Source organism: Phycodurus eques, chromosome 5 (genome assembly GCF_024500275.1).
Source record: "Phycodurus eques isolate BA_2022a chromosome 5, UOR_Pequ_1.1, whole genome shotgun sequence".
NCBI classification, from domain to species: Eukaryota; Metazoa; Chordata; class Actinopteri; order Syngnathiformes; family Syngnathidae; genus Phycodurus; species Phycodurus eques.
The window spans coordinates 5,247,663-5,264,390 of NC_084529.1; the positions used below are offsets into that span (position 1 = coordinate 5,247,663).

Consider the following 16,728-nt stretch of genomic DNA (forward strand, 5'->3'; position numbering starts at 1 on the left):
GCTTCAAATGGCCGTGCCCTGAGTTTGCTGGTGATTGATGAATTATTCTGTTTAATTCTTATTCCACAAACGCGGTATTTACCACCACACCGTGTTTTGGTTAGTGTTGGCACATACAACATATGTTTGTTTCTTTTCCCCTTAACTAGTTTTGCAATTAATAATTATTTTAATAATCGATTAATTTATCGATTACTCGATAAATCGTTCAATAAAAAACATTCTTCAAATTTCCATCCCTTTATTTAGAAACAGGACATTATTTCAAATTGACCGTGCAAAAACTACTCAAACCATAAATTATTATTCAGTTTCTGGTTCGGTCTGTGACGTCAGAAAATATGCAAAAATGTGGATCATTATTTTCCAAAATAAGAAGAGATGTTTTCAAATATCTTATTTTGATTAAGGATTTGGACAATTTTACGTTGAAAAATGATAAATCGAATATCAAAATAGTTGTCGATTAATTTAATAATCGATTAATTGTTGCACCTTTCATCTTAACATATTTTGCAACTTTCATGTGTCTTACATTGTAATGTTTTGCACTGAAAATTGACAAATGCTTAATTATGGTGAACTGAGTCTGGCTAATGTATGGTTTTCAAAGTCAGGGAATGAAATTTGACATTAGTCAATGAATTATAGCTCACCTAAATTTAAAATCAGTGGAATTCTTTCTTCACACTACATTTTGTGTGTTTAAATCTCCCTTGCTACAAGCTGACAGGAACATGAAAAAAAATCCCATTTGTCTTTCTTTAGGAAAATATGTTTTGGAAATTTGACCTCCATGCCACATCACACATTGACACTCTGCTGGAGAGGGACGATGTAAGACTAACAGATATAATGGATGAGGAAGATGTTCTGCAAGAGTGCAAAGCCCAAAACCACAAACTAGTTGACTTCCTCCTGAGACCAGAGTGCATGGAAGACCTTGTCACCTTCATCACGGAGGAACCAAGTGCCGATGTTGAGGAAGACATTAAATACAAGTAAGATTATATTGTGTGAACTAGAGCTTGGCGATTAATCAATAGGGATGTCACAATATTCACGGTATCGCAAAATTAAAAGTGCCTTGATATTTTCATGGTCTTGTCCATCCAGCCATCCATTTTCTTATCCTTACAAGGGTCGCGGGCGTTCTGGAGCCTATCCCAGCTATCATCGGGCAAGGAGGCGGGGTACACCCTGAACTGGTTGCCAGCCAATCGCAGGGCACATACAAACAAACAACCATTCGCACTCACAGTCACGCCTACGGGCAATTTAGAGTCTCCAATTAATGCATGTTTTGGGGATGTGGGAGGAAACCGGAGTGCCCGGAGAAAACCCACGCAGGCACGGGGAGAACATGCAAACTCCACACAGGCGGGGCCGGTAATTGAAACCCCGGTCCTCGGAACTGTGAGGCAGACGCTCTAACCAGTCGCCCACCGGTCCTATTCTAATAGTCTTGCCGTAAACCGTGAACCTTCTTGCAAAACTGTGGGCTTTCCCACGATATCGCTGTAATTATAATACCGTGAGATTAATACCGTGATAAAACCGAACAGTGAGATATAAATATCGTTACATCCCTATTCGTCAATACAGTGGTGTGAAAGAACCCAAGTTCTTTTCATCTTGAGGTCACTAACAGATGGCTGGACATTCCCCTTCAGGAATTTTTGGTAGACAGCAGAATTCATGGTTCCATTTATCACAGGAAGTCTTCCAGGTCCTGAAGTAGCAAAACAGCCCCAGACCATCACACTACCACCACCATATTTTACTGTTGGTATGATGTTCTTTTTCTGAAATGCAGTGTTACTTTTACACCAGATGTAATGGGACACACACCTTCCAAAAAGTTATACTTTTGTCTCATCAGACCACAGAATAAGTCTGGCAAAATTGAGACGACCCTTAATGTTCTTTCTGCTCAGCAGTGGTTTTTTGTCTTGGAACTCTGCCATGTAGGCCATTTTTGCCCAGTCTCTTTCTTATGCTAGAGTCATTAACACTGACCTTAACTGAGGCAAGTGAGGCCTGCAGTTCTTTGAATGTCGTCGCTGCACTCTTGGGGTAATTTTTTATTTTTTATTTTGGTTGGCCAACGACTCCTCGGAAGATTCACCATTCTTCTGTTTTCGCCATTTGTGAATAATGGCTCTCGCTGTGGTTCACTAGAGTCCCAAAGCTTTAGAAATGGTTTTATAACATTTTCTACACTTATAGATCTCAATGACTTTTTCTCATTTGTTCCTGAATTTGTTTAGATCACGGCATGATGTGATGTCAACCTTTTGAGGATCTTTTGGTCTACTTCAGTTTGAAAAACTGAAAAAATGCATTTTGTGTTTACTTGTTGTCTTTGGCTAATATTTAAGTATGTTTGATGATGGGAAACATTTAAGTGTGACTAACATGAAAAAATAAATAAAAAATCAGGAGGACAAACACCTTTTCCACCACTGTGTATTGTTTTTTTTACTTTTTGTGCTCACATTTGTTTCTTTCTCAAAAAATAAAAACAATTAATTATTTTTCCCTCAAGAAGTTCCCAAATTTACGTTGTTTCCTGTTTTTTCTTTGTTTTTACAGGTATCCCAACATATCATGTGAGCTGCTTACATCAGATGTGAGCCAAATTAACGACAGATTAGTGGAAGATGAAAATCTCCTGATGAAATTGTATAGCTTTCTTGAAAATGAGCCACCTCTTAATCCTCTTCTGGCCAGCTTCTTCTCCAAGGTCCTGTCTATTCTTGTAGGACGCAAACCTGAACAGGTGAGCATTTGGGAAAATTATGGGACAGGTCGTGGGACAGAGCATTGGGGCACACCAGAAAAATAATGTGATTGTTTTGGTGTGTCTAGATCGTGGAGTTTCTCCGGAAGAGGGAGGATTTTGTAGACCTGATGATCAAACACATAGGGACATCAGCCATTATGGACTTGCTTCTCAGAATGCTCACCTGCATTGAACCACAGGTGCTGCGACAGGATGTTCTTAATGTAGGTAGTCGGATTGTCTTATTATTCCTGATTTATTCTGTGTTCAGTTGAATTAAACCAGAGTGTCAACCGGACTGTTATTAGCGCATAGTTCAAAAGCCAATATCTGTGATGGTATGGAGGTGTGTTAGTGTCCCTGGCATGGGTAACTTGGGTCACTATGTGAAGGCACCATTGAAGTTCAAAGGTAAATACAGGATTTGGAGCAGCGTATGCTGCCATCTAAGCAACATATTTCAGCAAGACAATGCCAAGCCAGATTCTGCACGTGCTACAACAGCATAGCTTCTTGGTAAAAGAGAGAGTACTAGACTAGCTAATTTGAGGCAGCCACCCCAGCTACCAATGAGCTACAGCTAATGCGGCTAAATACGATGCCGAGCCACGGCGCCGAACGTGCGCCTCACGTCCATTGTTAACGCAGCATTAACCACTAATCATCACCTCAATGATAGCGAAAAAAATACACTTTTAGAAAATTATCGTAATAACGAAGGACGGTGGATAAGATGAGACAGACGGGAACACCATGCTAATTGCTAAGCTATCACATGAAGTCGCAAAACGCCAAAATAAGTGATTGGGTGGTACAGTACACCTGTCACACATGTCATTGGTCTTGCTGAAACCGCGTTATAGTGGCGATTAGCCATTTTTTCAAGAGTAAAATAGCAGGCCAATTAGTATGTGTTTATCAAGGAAAATACTGTAATATACAATGCTAAACAGCCATATACAATGCTAAACAGCCATAGCAGGAACCGGAAATAAATATTGTAATATTCATCCACCCATCCATTTTCTGAGCCGGATTGTTATTAGGGCATAGTTCAAAAGCCAATTTCTGAGCCTCACTAGGGTCGCGGGCATGCTGGAGACTATCCCAGCTATCATCGGGCAGGAGGCAGGGTAGACCCTGAACTGGTTGCCACCCAATCGCAGGGCACATACAAACAAATGACCATTCACACTCACATTCACACCGACGGCCAATTTGGAGTTGTCAATTAACCTAGCATGCATGTTTTTGGGATGTGGGAGGAAACCGCAGTGCCCGGAGAAAACCCACGCAGGCACGGGGAGAACATGCAAACTTCACACAGGCGGGGAGGGGGATTGAAACCCCGGTCCTCAGAACTGTGAGGCAGACGCTCTAACCAGTCGGCCACCGGGCCTATTCTAATATTCTTGACGTAAGTTTAAAAATGTGGAAATTCAAATTGTTCTGGAAGTGAATTTCTATAGGTTGGCAGCTCTGCAGTCAAAGCAATAAATGCAATTTTACTAATAATTGGTATAGTTTTATAATTAATAATTGGCAGTTTAGATTTATTTTTATATTTTTCAATAATTTAAAGTGCTTTGTGTTGCATTTTTTTCTATGAAAATCATATAAAGTTTGAAAATGTACTAAAGTGTTTTGTGTTTTCGACCTTGGGTCCCTCAGTTTTGGTCAAGAATTTTCATTTTGGTGCAAAAATATGAAGTTGATGCACATAAATTGCTTTCACGGGCCACATTAAATGATGTGGTGGGCCGGATCTGGCCCCTCGGCCTTGAATTTGACAACTACTGTATGTCTCAAACGGCTACAGTGTAGTGCCAACCACAGGCGAGGAGGACTTACTGGATGTGAGATTTTCATTTTGTCCTAAGTCTCGGTGGCTGGTAGTGGCAGTCTTCACGAGTACCCGATGCCTTGAAATGAGGCCAGTATTGGCCGGATACATTGATCAACAATGACCGTAGTAACAGCTCCGTTGTAAACTGAAGCAAGGTTACTGGGTTTGTATTTTCTTAATATAGGTGACAGATTACTCTTTTTTTTTTTTTTTTTTTAAGGTGATTTCATTTCTCTCGTTTCAGTGGCTAAATCAGGAAAATATAATTCAGAGGCTTGTGGACATGGTACAACCCTCTCAGGATGAGGATGTAAGTTTAACACTGTTTTTTTTTCTCCACCACAATTTAGATGCCATGATCACACTTGGGAAAAAGTCAGTTTGATGTCAGTGCAGATGAAACATTCTGTTGACATGACAACTTGCACATATGTAACATTTTGATTTTTTTTTTTAGTACACCAACCCCCCCAAAAAAAAAAATTCATATTGTCATCATCAGGTGTTGTGTGTAGAAATTTGAGGACAAATTTATGTAAGGCATGACAAACTGAAAAAAGTAATGCACTAACTATACTTTATAGATGCATTGCATATTATTATTACTATTATTACTACTTATAAAAATGTACTCTTCACACAGAGACACTCCAACGCCTCACAGTCACTGTGCGAGATCATTAGACTGAGCAGAGACCAGATGTTCCAGGTCCAGGGATGCCCACAGCCAGATCCATTACTGGCTACACTTGAAAAGTATGTTTTGTGCTTAAACAATGCTTAACAAATGTATAGATCAATAACACTTTGGCTCAGTCACTAAAAAGAAAAGCTGTTTGTCTTTTTAATAATCATTTTGAAGCCACATGCAGTATGTAATTCATGATTCATGATTTCGGATTCACGGAGACAGTAAATTCAACCTCTTACAATAGTTTATGGGCAGCTGTGCCTAACAGATGTGGTAAATAAATCGAATGAATCTTCTTGTCTGTCTTTAGGCAGACCACAGTGGAGAAGCTGCTGTCTCATATCTTCGATAAGGAGAAGAATGAATCTGCAATTGTCAGTGTTATCCAGATCCTTCTTACGTTGTTTGAGACAAGACGACCAGCGTATGTCCTGTGATCTCTCCCATTCTTTCCACTTTCATTTTGACACAACAAAGGAATTTGCAAGATGCCAAATAGATAGTTTCTCATTAATCAGAGCATATTTAAAATCTATTGCAAAACTTCATGTTCCAGATAAATATTTTAAAGATGAGGTGAAGCACTCTTCTAATTCCCCCCTTTTCTTTTGGATGAAACTACTGTTTCAACAAAAATGCAGTGGTGTGAACTTGAAACACCCATTTTCACTGCATTGAAGAGACAACAAGAAGCAGAGCTGGAGGTGGCGTAAATGAAAATGTCGAGGTTCTCTTTAGGAGTGACCAGGTTGGATAGGATTAGAAATGAGCTCATCATAGTGACAGGCAAGGTTAGATGTTTTGGAGAGTGTTTTAGAGAGAGCAGACTTAAATGGTTTGGAAATGTCCAGAGGAGATAGTGTGAGTGTATTGGTAGAAGCATGATGGGGATGGAGCTGCCAGCGTAGCGAGCTCAAGGAAGACCTAAGAGAAAGTTGTGAGGGAAGACATGAGAGCAGTTGGCGTTAGAGGAGGCTGCAGAAGATAGGTGTAACCTGTCTGTTTTTGCCTCTGCGTTGTGTTCTGGGTTTCGCTAGCATAGTGGCTGGCAATCCTGCGCCGTGGACGACACCGGCGTTCAAATCCACGCTTTCACCGTGCTGCGGATTGGGAGTCTGATCATTGAACTAAACGCCTGGGGACGCAAACTCCCGCAGCCAGCACCCGACATACATCCGCACAACCTAGCTGGCTCCCGTTACATAGGCTTACATGGAAAAGGATGGTGCGCTCTGGCGACCCCTGACGGAACCAAAAGGAAAGGAAGAACTTGAAACACCCATTCTCTATACGAAGTCAGTTTAAAAAAATAAACATTCTTCTTAGGGGCAAAAGGATATCTATCGATCAAGAAACGGCTAAGGTCAGTTGTTGCGTCACAATTACATTAAATCAATCAGAAGGGTGGATTTGGTGTTTTCAGTTTTAGTATTTTCACCAGGATATATGATGGAGAAATAATAAAACAATCGAAAAACCAAGCTTCAACAGGCTTGACCTTGATGCTAATGTGCTTAATCTACTCTGTTGTACATAGGGTCATATTACCCAGTGTCACTGAGAATGTTATGGGTGTTTCTCTTCAAGGTTTGAGGGCCATATGGAATGCTCCCCTAGCATGTCCCACCCTTCATTCTCAGTCAACCATAGCATCTTGGAGGCTGTGAGACCACGACTTAAAGATTTTCATCAACTACTGCTGGATCCCCCGAAGGTAAATTGGGACAAACACAGCATAGTAGTTTGCAGTATTTAACATAGTTGTGTGTGTGTGTGTGTGTGTGTGTGTGTGTATATATATATATATATATATATATACATACACACACACACACACACACACACACACGTATTATATCATATGTATTTGTTTTTAAACCTGTCCTGTTCAGCTGCATGGCCTTACAGAATGGTGACTGTATGCCTTTGTGCTCGAACAGTTTTGCTGTGCAACAGGGGAGTTTGAAATGCAAATACAATGTCTGTATTCAGACCCCCTTAAATCTTTTACTATTATATTGCAGCCATTTGCTAAAATCATTTAAGTTCATTTTGTTCCCTCATTAATGTACACACAGCACCCCATATTGACAGAAAAAAAAAATTGTTGAAATCTTTGCAGATTTATTAAAAAAAGAAAAACTGAAATGTCACACAGCCATGTCTTCAGATCCTTTGCTGTGACACATAGATTTAACTCCATTGCTTCTGTTGTCCATTGCTTCTGATAATCCTTCAGATGCTTCTGCACCTTCATTGGAGTCCAGCTGTGTTTGATTCTACTGATTGGACTTGATTAGGAAAGCCACACACCTGTCTGTATAAGACCTTACAGCTCACAGTGCATGTCAGAGCAAATGAGAATCATGAAGTCAAATGAACTGCCTGAAGAGCTCAGAGACAGAATTGTGGCAAGGCACAGACCTGGCCAAGGTTACAAAAAAAATTCTGCTGCACTTAAGGTTCCTAAGAGCACAGTGGTCTCTATAATCCTTAAATGGAAGACGTTTGGGACGAACAGAACCCTTCCTACAGCTTGCCGTCCGGCCAAACTGAGCAATTGGGGAAGAAGGGCCTTGGTGAGAGAGGTAAAGAAGAACCCTAAGATCACTGTGGCTGAGCTCCATAGATGCAGTTGGGAGATGGGAGAAAGTTCTAGAAAATCAACCATCACTGCAGCCCTCTACCAGTCAGGGCTTTATGGCAGAGTGGCCTGACGGAAGCCTCTCCTCAGTACAAGACGCATGAAAGCCCGCATGGAGTTGGCTAAAAAAACACCTGCAGGACTTCAAGATGGTGAGAAATAAGATTCTCTGGTCTGATGAGACCAAGATAGAACTTTTTGGCATTAATTCTAAGCGGTATGTGTGGAAAGAACCAGGCACTGCTCATCACCTACCCAATACAGTCCCAACAGTGAAGCATGGTGGTGGCAACATCATGCTGCTGGGCTGTTTTTCAGCTGCAGGGACAGGATGACTGGTTGCAATCGAAGGAAAGATGAATGCACCCAAGTACAAGGATATCCTGGATGTAAACCTTCTCCACAGTGCTCAGGACCTCAGACTGGGCCGAAGATTCACCTTCCAACAAGACAATGACCCTAAGCACACAGGTAAAATAACGAATGAGTGCCTTCAGAACAACTCGTGACTGTTCTTGAATGGCCCAGCCAGAGCCCTGACTTAAACTCAATTGAGCATCTCTGGAAAGACCTGAAAATGGCTGTCCACTCCACGCCACTCCTTCATCTTGGCTTTTTGGTTTGGGTCGTTGTTGTGTTGGAAGGTGAATCGACGCCCTAGTCTGAGTTCCAGAGCACTCTGGAGCAAGTTCTCTCGAGTAAATTCTTTATATTTGGCAGCTCTCATCTTACCCTCGATGCAAACTATTCGCCCAGTTCCTGCGGCAGAAAAACATGGTGGTTTCCACCACCATGCTTCACAGTAGGGATGGTGTTAGCCAGGTCATAAGCAGTGCCTCTTCTTCTCCGGATATGACGCTTGCAATTCAGGCCAAAAATAATTTTGTTTCTGCAGGTCTGAGAATCCTTGATGTGCCTTTTGGGAAACTCCAAAAGGGTTGCCACCTGCCTTTTAGTGAGAAGTGGCTTCCGTCTGGCCACTCTAGCATAAAGATCTGATCGCTGGAGTCCGTTAGCAATGGTTGACCTTCTGGATGTTTCTCCTATCTCTGCAAGGGAACACTGGAGCTCTGCCTTAGTGACCATCAGGTTTTTGTTCATCTCTCTGACAAAGGCCTTTCTTCCCTGGTTACTCAGCTTTGTTCGACGGCCAGGTCTAAGGAGGGTCCTGGTGGTTCCAAACTTCTTCCATTTCCGAATAATCGAGACCACAGTACATGTACATATCACCTGTCCAATACGGTCCCAACAGTGAAGCTTGGTGGTGGCAGCATCATGCTGTGGGGGTGTTTTTCAGCTGCAGGGACAGGACAACTGGTTTCAATCGAAGGAAAGATGAATGTGGCCAAGTACAGTGCAGGGGTATCCTGGACGAAAACCTTCTCCAGAGTGCTCAAAGGGGGCCAAAGGTTCACCTTCCAACAAGACAATGACCCGAAGCACACAGCTAAAATAATGGAGTGGCTTCAGAACAACTCCGTGACTGTTCTTGAATGGCCCAGCCAGAGCCCTGACTTAAACCCAATTGAGCATCTCTGGAAACACCTGAAAATGGCTGCCCACAAACGTTCACCATCCAACCTGACAGAACAGGAGAGGATTGCAAGGAGGAATGGCAGATTATCCCCAAATCCAGGTGTGAAAAACTTGTTGCATCATTTGCAAAAAGACTCATGGCTGTATTAGCTCAAAAGGGTGCTTCTACTAAATACTGAGCAAAGGGTCTGAATAATTATGTCTGTATGATATTTGTTTTTCTTTTTCAATAGATCAGCAAAATTTCAACAATTCTGTTTTTTTCTGTCAATATGGGGTGCTGTGTGTACATTGAGGAAAAAAAAGAACTTAAATGATTTTAGCAAATGGCTGCAATATCACTGAGTGAAAACTTTAAGGGTTCTGAATACTTTCCGTACCCACTGTACATACAATTGCTAACCTGCCTGTCACTCACTCAACTTTTTGACGGAGCCGTTCAGTGAGGCGACTTTGCAGACCTATTTAAAAGTGTCTTTCGGGTTGGCCTGACTGCCGTTTAATCAGAATGTAATATCACATCATGTCTCCTTGTATTAACCCACGGTGACAAATACGCCGCCTACAACGCACAGGGGAGTGTGTGTGGTTGTGGGCGAGTGCAAGATCTTTGTACCTTTGGATTATTTTGTCACTTAGTCACCTTTAAAATGTCAGAAATTTAATAAAACCGATCTTTTTTCACCCAATCTCGATCAGCTGAAACTCATGTGATCAAAAATCGGGGTCGATTGGCTCTGGACCTCCCTGCTGAAAGGTTTTGATTGCTACTGAACATTTCCTGCTCACATTGCGCAAAATGTATTGTGAAAGCAACTCAAGGCAAAGAAAAATTGTTGACCTGATCTCAACAAAAAGCATGATTTTTCTGGTATCGAAGGCAGCAAGACCCACAAATGAGCAGCAAGTGTAGGCTTGGCAAAGCTTAGAATTTTTTTTTTGAAGTCAACCTTCTAACTTCAGACTGTAAATTATTTTCATCCAAGTATTAAAGTTTGGTGGTGTGTTCATGTAAAATCATGTTTGTGTCATTGTGCAAATATGCCGTATCCATCCATCCATCCATCCATCAATCACTTCCTCCAGGTTGTCATACTAGGAGAGTTTTTCATTATTTTCTTTTTCTTAAATCCAGCTCAATAGGTTTTCTACAAGAATGTGACCCTCACATCAGAATCAGAATAATTTTTATTTTGCCAAGTATGTCCAAAAAACACAAGGAATTTGTCTCCGTTAGTTGGAGCCGCTCTAGTACAACAACAGACAATCAATTGACAGGGAATACTTTTGAGACATAAAGACATTGAGAAAAACACTGAGCAATAAAAGGTTGCTAGTAATCTGGTAATGCCGGTACATAAAAAAAAAATAATAATAATAATAATTTTTTGTGGACAATTGTGCAAAAAGATGCATAGTCCTCTAGCAATTAGAGTGGTTTGAATGACTGATATAGCAATAGTCCAGTGCAATGACCATTGTGCAAAGGGCGCCGAGACTTCAAGGAATGTATGCAGTTTAAAGTGACTAGTAGTGCGATAATCTGGGACAGTGTCGATTGTGCAAATGTTGCAGATACTCCTCAGTCAGTGTGCAAGTGGGGCAGATGCTACTCTGGCATGAGTGGCCAGTATTGGTCGCAAGACTAATACATTGAGTGCACGAGTAATGTATAATTGGCCCGACAGAAATGTGACAACAAACTCAAGACATAAAATTGGCGGCATGTTGCAATTGAATTGTAAGTTAGCTGTTTAAGAACATCGCATGTTCCATACAGCCATCCCTTTACTAAACCACAGTTTTCTATTTCCAGTGACTTTTGATACTCCTGATCCTGAGTCATTTTGATGAAATGTATCATTTTCGGCACTGATGCCGAAATCTTTTTTTAGTTTGAGGCAGAGGTTTCTTGACATTAATGCTTCTTTTTTTTAATGACATGTAATAGTCTGTGTTCTTGTTCACCTGCATTTTTTGTAAGCTGTATTGGGCAGCACAAGGCTTAGTGGTTAAAAGGTCTCAGCCAAGACATTCTGGGTTAAAATCTCTGCTAAGGTCCTCTGTGTGAAGGTTACATATTCTCTTTGTACTTGCATGGGTTTTCTCTGTGTACGGCGACTTCCTAATCCATTCCGAAAACATGCACGTTATCTTAATTGAAGACTGAATTGTCCATAGTCGTGAGCGTGAGTAGGTGTCTGTCTGTACCTGCCCTGTGATTGACTGGTGACCAGTCCAGGGTGTACCCCGCCTTTCTGCCAACATGAGCTGGGATCTTCTCCAGTGACACTAATGAGGACAAGCAGTATAGAAAATGGATGCATGGCTGTATTGTTCTCCAACATTAGCTGGGATAGGCGCCAGTGAGACGAATGAGGACAGGTAGTACAGAAAATGGATGTATTCTAATTTTACGATCTGGTAAAGAAAAAACAAATATTTCCTGCTAGATAGATACAATTTTTTTTTTTTTTTTTTTTACATGGTTTTATATCTGAGTTAGGTATTTGTATTCTAAAGAGTATATTCTCTCTAACAGAATGACATGATGAGGACAACGTGGGGAGTGCTTGATCCTCCTGTGGGTAACACTCGGCTCCATGTGGTCAGACTAGTGGTCAGTCTGTTGCAAACCAACAATCCCTGTATCAGTAAAGAGCTCATTCACCGCAACACCCTGGGAGTAATACTTGTGAGTATTACATTTTCATCTCAGTAATAATATTCACACTAAAATAATGATAAATATTACTTTTTTAAATAAAAAAATATCTTTGAAAGCATAAGAGTATGAGAACACTTGAGACACTTCTGCAGCGTCTCCCCTTTGTCTTGAAACCAGATGTCGCCAACATGGTGCCGGTGGCCACCAGGTTACCCCAAAGACCACATGAGTAGCCCATGGGACTGTTTAAAAAATACCTGACAAGTGATGGGACCTACATTTTTAAATCAATCAATCAAAGTTCTTAATTTAGAAGTGTATTTCAAACTGAAAAAGGGTAATGTTCTGGAAAAAAGACAAAAATCTTAAGGGTGAATTCGCGATCAAACAAAAAATCCTAGTGTTTATGAACAGGTGTGATAAAGGTTTTATGATGTCGAGGAAAAAAACATTTTTTTCCAGGGTGGTAGACCAGATTATATTTGACCTGAGAGATTTCACTGTAATGGGTAATAATTATAACCCTGTCATTTTTCATAGGATATGTATTTCAGATACATCTGGAACAACTTCCTCCACATTCAGGTGGAAATCTGTACAGCTGTGATTTTGGTCATGCCTCCTTTTACCACTGACGTCCAGCTAGACACAGAACAGGAAAATGCCAGAGAGAGCATCCTCGTCAGAGATGTAAGATGAAAATGCAACAAACGATTTTTTTAAATCGATGTATTGCCCAGCTCTACTGTCTAATCAGAAATGTTAATTACTGTACATATTTTTTTAGATGAGTTAAAAAAAAAAAATAACCACTAGGTATTAAATTTGAACAAACCCATGTTAAAAAAAAATGTTAATCTTCTAATGTAAAAATGAGACCATACAACTTTTTTTTTTAAAGAATATTATTTTCTCTTGGTCATTTAACTTCGACAATTAAATTGCAAAGGTAACAAATGTCTTGTGGGCGTGGTGTAACAATAAGCTGGTTGCTGTGTTCACGACCGAAATATAGCTAACGCACGTTGAAACCTCTTTTGATTTAGTTACAGTTTAGTCTATTTTGGGTAGCAGTCTGCAAGTGCATACCTCATTCTCAAGTCACCTCTGCAGATTTCCACTTGGATTAAGGCTTTGCCTGCCTGGCTCATTACTAAACTTCATTTTTTTCTTCTAGTGATTCTTTTGATTTGTATGTATGCTTGGGTTCCTTGTGTTGCCTAAATTCGAAATTCCTGTTCAGCTTCAACTTTCACAGTAGCAGACATCTTAAGGTTTTGGGCCCAACTTACTGTTATAAATTATTCATAATATTTGAAAGAACATCCAGTGATCATTACAGTACCTACGTTTCTATATTTTCTCCACCTTTTTATAACCGTATTTACTTTGTTCTATATTAATGCCTTGAAAGTTTTTTGTACTCTTTTAGTGACTTTCAGTAGGGTGGCCCCCAGGGCTTAGTTTACATGGTTAATCGGCCACTGCCCTGGGCGGGGGCGATGGTGGCGTCGCCCCCGCGATGGTGGCGTCGCCCCCGCCCAGGGCAGTGGCCGATTAACCATGTAAACTAAGCCCTGGGGGCTTAGTCTCCACAGCTCTTCAAGGCTTCCGGCCTTGAAGAGCTGTGGAGACAGGCTTCAAAATAAAAGCCGAACAATTCTTAGAGCATTGAATCGATCGGAACTGGACTGTTTTCTTTGTCCAGCCTTTGTCCAAGACAAGTCCGATGACACGACCACAAAGTCGATCATCGAACTGCAACCTAGGGTGTCCTGGTGCCAAGTGCACGTGTGGACACCCTTATGCTTGAACATGGTGTTCGTTAAGGACAATCCGTGATGTGCACAGAAGTCCAATAACAGAACACCGCTCGGGTTCTGATCGGGGGGGCCTTTCCTCTCAATCACGCCCTTCCAGGTCTCACTGTCATTGCCCACTTGAGCATTGAAGTCCCCCAGCAGAACGATGGAGTCCCCAGTGGGAGAGCTCTCCAGCACCCCCTCCAAGGACTCCAAAAAGGGTGGGTACTCTGAACTGCTGTTTGGTGGATAGGCACAAACAACAGTCAGGACCCGTCCCCCCACCCGAAGGCGGAGTGAGGCTACCCTCTCGTCCACCGGGGTGAACCTCAACGTACAGGCGCAGAGCCGGGGGGCAATAAGTATACCCACACCTGCTCGGCGCCTCTCACCGTGGGCAACTCCAGAGTGGGAGAGAGTCCAACCCCTCTCGAGAGGACTGGTACCAGAGCCCAAGCTGTGTGTGGAGGGGAGTCCGACTATATCTAGTCGGAACTTCTCGACCTCACACACCAGCTCGGGCTCCTTCGATGCCAGAGAGGTGACATTCCACATCCCTAGAGCCAGCATCTGTAGCTGGAGATCGGATCGCCAAGGTCCCCGCCTTCGGCCACTGCCCACCTCGCACTGCACTCGACCCCTATAGACCCTCTCACAGTTGGTGAGCTCACGGTAAGGGGGACCCACGTTACCATTTTGGGGCTGTGCCCGGCCGGGCCCCATGGGTGCAGCCCCGGGCACCAGGCGCTCGCCTTCGAGCCCCACCTCCAGGCCTGGCTCCAGAGGGGGACCCCGGTGACCCGCCTCCGGGAAAGGGAAAACTGAGTCCATTGTTTGTCGTCATCATAAGGGGTTTTTAGAGCTGTGCTTTGTCTGGTCCCTCACCTAAGACCTGTTTGCCGTGGGTGACCCTGCCAGGGGCATAAAGCCCATGACAACTTAGCTCCTAGGATCATTGGGACACACAAACCCCTCCACCACGATAAGGTGACGGCTCAAGGAGGGGTGTATGTATTATATAGATGATGATTAATATTTAATCATTAAAAATGTATTAAGCTGTCGTAATAATTTTCAGTTGAAAATAATATCAATGAGTGATATGTCTACATCAAACACAATTTAAATATTAATTGAAAATACAATGGTACTTTTATGGTAGACTCTGGGGGCAGGGCTTTGGGTTTTTATTTCCTTTCAAACCCGACCAACTCCCAATTCATTTCTCAAGGTAAGGTCTCGTACTCTACCACATTTGAAACAGTTGTCTTTTATACCCTTTTTTTTTTCTTGGATGAAATTAATTAACAGTTAACTTTTTTTTGTAATTCTCCCCAACAGTTGTTTCAAAAATGCCATTTCATACAGAGAATCGTGGAAGCTTGGAACACTAATGAAAAGGAGCAGTGAGTATTGTTTTTATTTTATTACATTTTTTATATGGGGGTAGCTTCGTTAAATGTAGGTTTCTGAAAATATTTTTGGATCAGTAAAAAGTTATTTGTGTAGGATTCTACCTGTGGAATCAAGTACAGATTGGATGCTTGCCTTTCCTTTTGCGTTGTAGAGACAGGGGTCGGCAACTACTTTCCTGATGATTTAGTTGGGGGCCAAAATTACATTTTCACCAAGCAAACCCTGCTTTTCCTACTCAAAATAACGTTTTTTCTTAATTTTATACTATTATATAATTTAAAAAAGTCATTTAATGAACTTTAATTCATTTAATTTAATGGTAAATGGATTGCAGTTACATAGCGCTTTAGCTACACTATCACAGTACCCAAAGCGCTTTACAAAGCCTCATATTCACCCATTCATGCACACAATGATACACCAATGGGCGGCCGCTGCCATGTAAGGCAGCTGCAAGGCCTGCTGAGAGCAAATTTGGGTTCAGTGTCTTGCCCAAGGACACTTCAATATGCAGACAGTTGGAGCCGGAATTCAAACCGTCGACCCTTCGGCCACTGGACGACCCGCTGTACCGATTGAGCCACGGCCGCCTGCTCCTTTAAGATAAAGGAATCTGCTACAGGCTGTTATTTTGCTCATTCCTGGGCTGTGTAATTTGTAGACGGTTTCTAACACAGACAGTAATAAAATATAGAATTATAGTTTCTGATATGGCCAGCCGCTCAGGGTGGCATTCTGTGGGGGGTGGCACTCCCCCACACCCTTGAAAATTGGCCAAGGGGGCGCAATTGACGGCCGTCGCACATGGCGCCATTCAGTCCAGCACCGCCTGTAACCACCGTTGTTGCTATTATTGCATATACATTTGTCTTGACAACAAATCCAGCCTCATTTTTAGTTTCTTTTCTTTTGTTTTTTTTGTACAGCTTCTGAAATTGTCCTTCACATACGGTATTACGCATGGGATACAATGGAAAATGTAGTTATGAGGCCGAGTATGAGCGTGTGAGAACTGAACATATCAAACATTCTAAGCGGTATGTGTGGAGAAAACCAGGCACTGCTCATCACCTGTCCAATACAGTCCCAACAGTGAAGCATGGTGGTGGCAGCAATATGCTGTGGGGGTGTTTTTCAGCTGCAGGGACAGGACGACAGGTTCCAATCGAAGGAAAGTTGAATGCGGCCAAGTACAGGGATATCCTGGATGAAAACCTTCTCCAGAGTGCTCAGTACCTCAGACTGGGCTGAAGGTTCACCTTCCAACAAGAAAATGAACAATGACCCTAAGCACACCGCTAAAATAACGAAGGAGTGGCTTCCGAACAATTCTGTGACTG

At 42.0% G+C, this 16,728-nt stretch overlaps 1 protein-coding gene across 10 annotated transcripts in view; it reads left to right on the top strand.

The window, feature by feature from the left end:
* The window catches only part of ppp6r3 (protein phosphatase 6, regulatory subunit 3), a 68,628-nt gene that overhangs the window by 11,971 nt on the left and 39,929 nt on the right, over positions 1-16,728 (top strand). For all 10 annotated transcript variants that reach the window (XR_009768581.1, XM_061677173.1, XM_061677170.1 and 7 more), the window contains exons 3-12: positions 769-1,001; positions 2,596-2,782; positions 2,872-3,009; positions 4,876-4,941; positions 5,275-5,387; positions 5,633-5,746; positions 6,910-7,036; positions 12,045-12,197; positions 12,711-12,860; positions 15,314-15,378. Coding sequence is in view for 9 of the 10 variants with exons in the window: in XM_061677173.1 (XP_061533157.1) it covers positions 775-1,001; positions 2,596-2,782; positions 2,872-3,009; positions 4,876-4,941; positions 5,275-5,387; positions 5,633-5,746; positions 6,910-7,036; positions 12,045-12,197; positions 12,711-12,860; positions 15,314-15,378 (1,340 nt within the window). In the remaining variant the exon portion in view is untranslated. The remainder of the gene's footprint in view (positions 1-768; positions 1,002-2,595; positions 2,783-2,871; positions 3,010-4,875; positions 4,942-5,274; positions 5,388-5,632; positions 5,747-6,909; positions 7,037-12,044; positions 12,198-12,710; positions 12,861-15,313; positions 15,379-16,728) is intronic.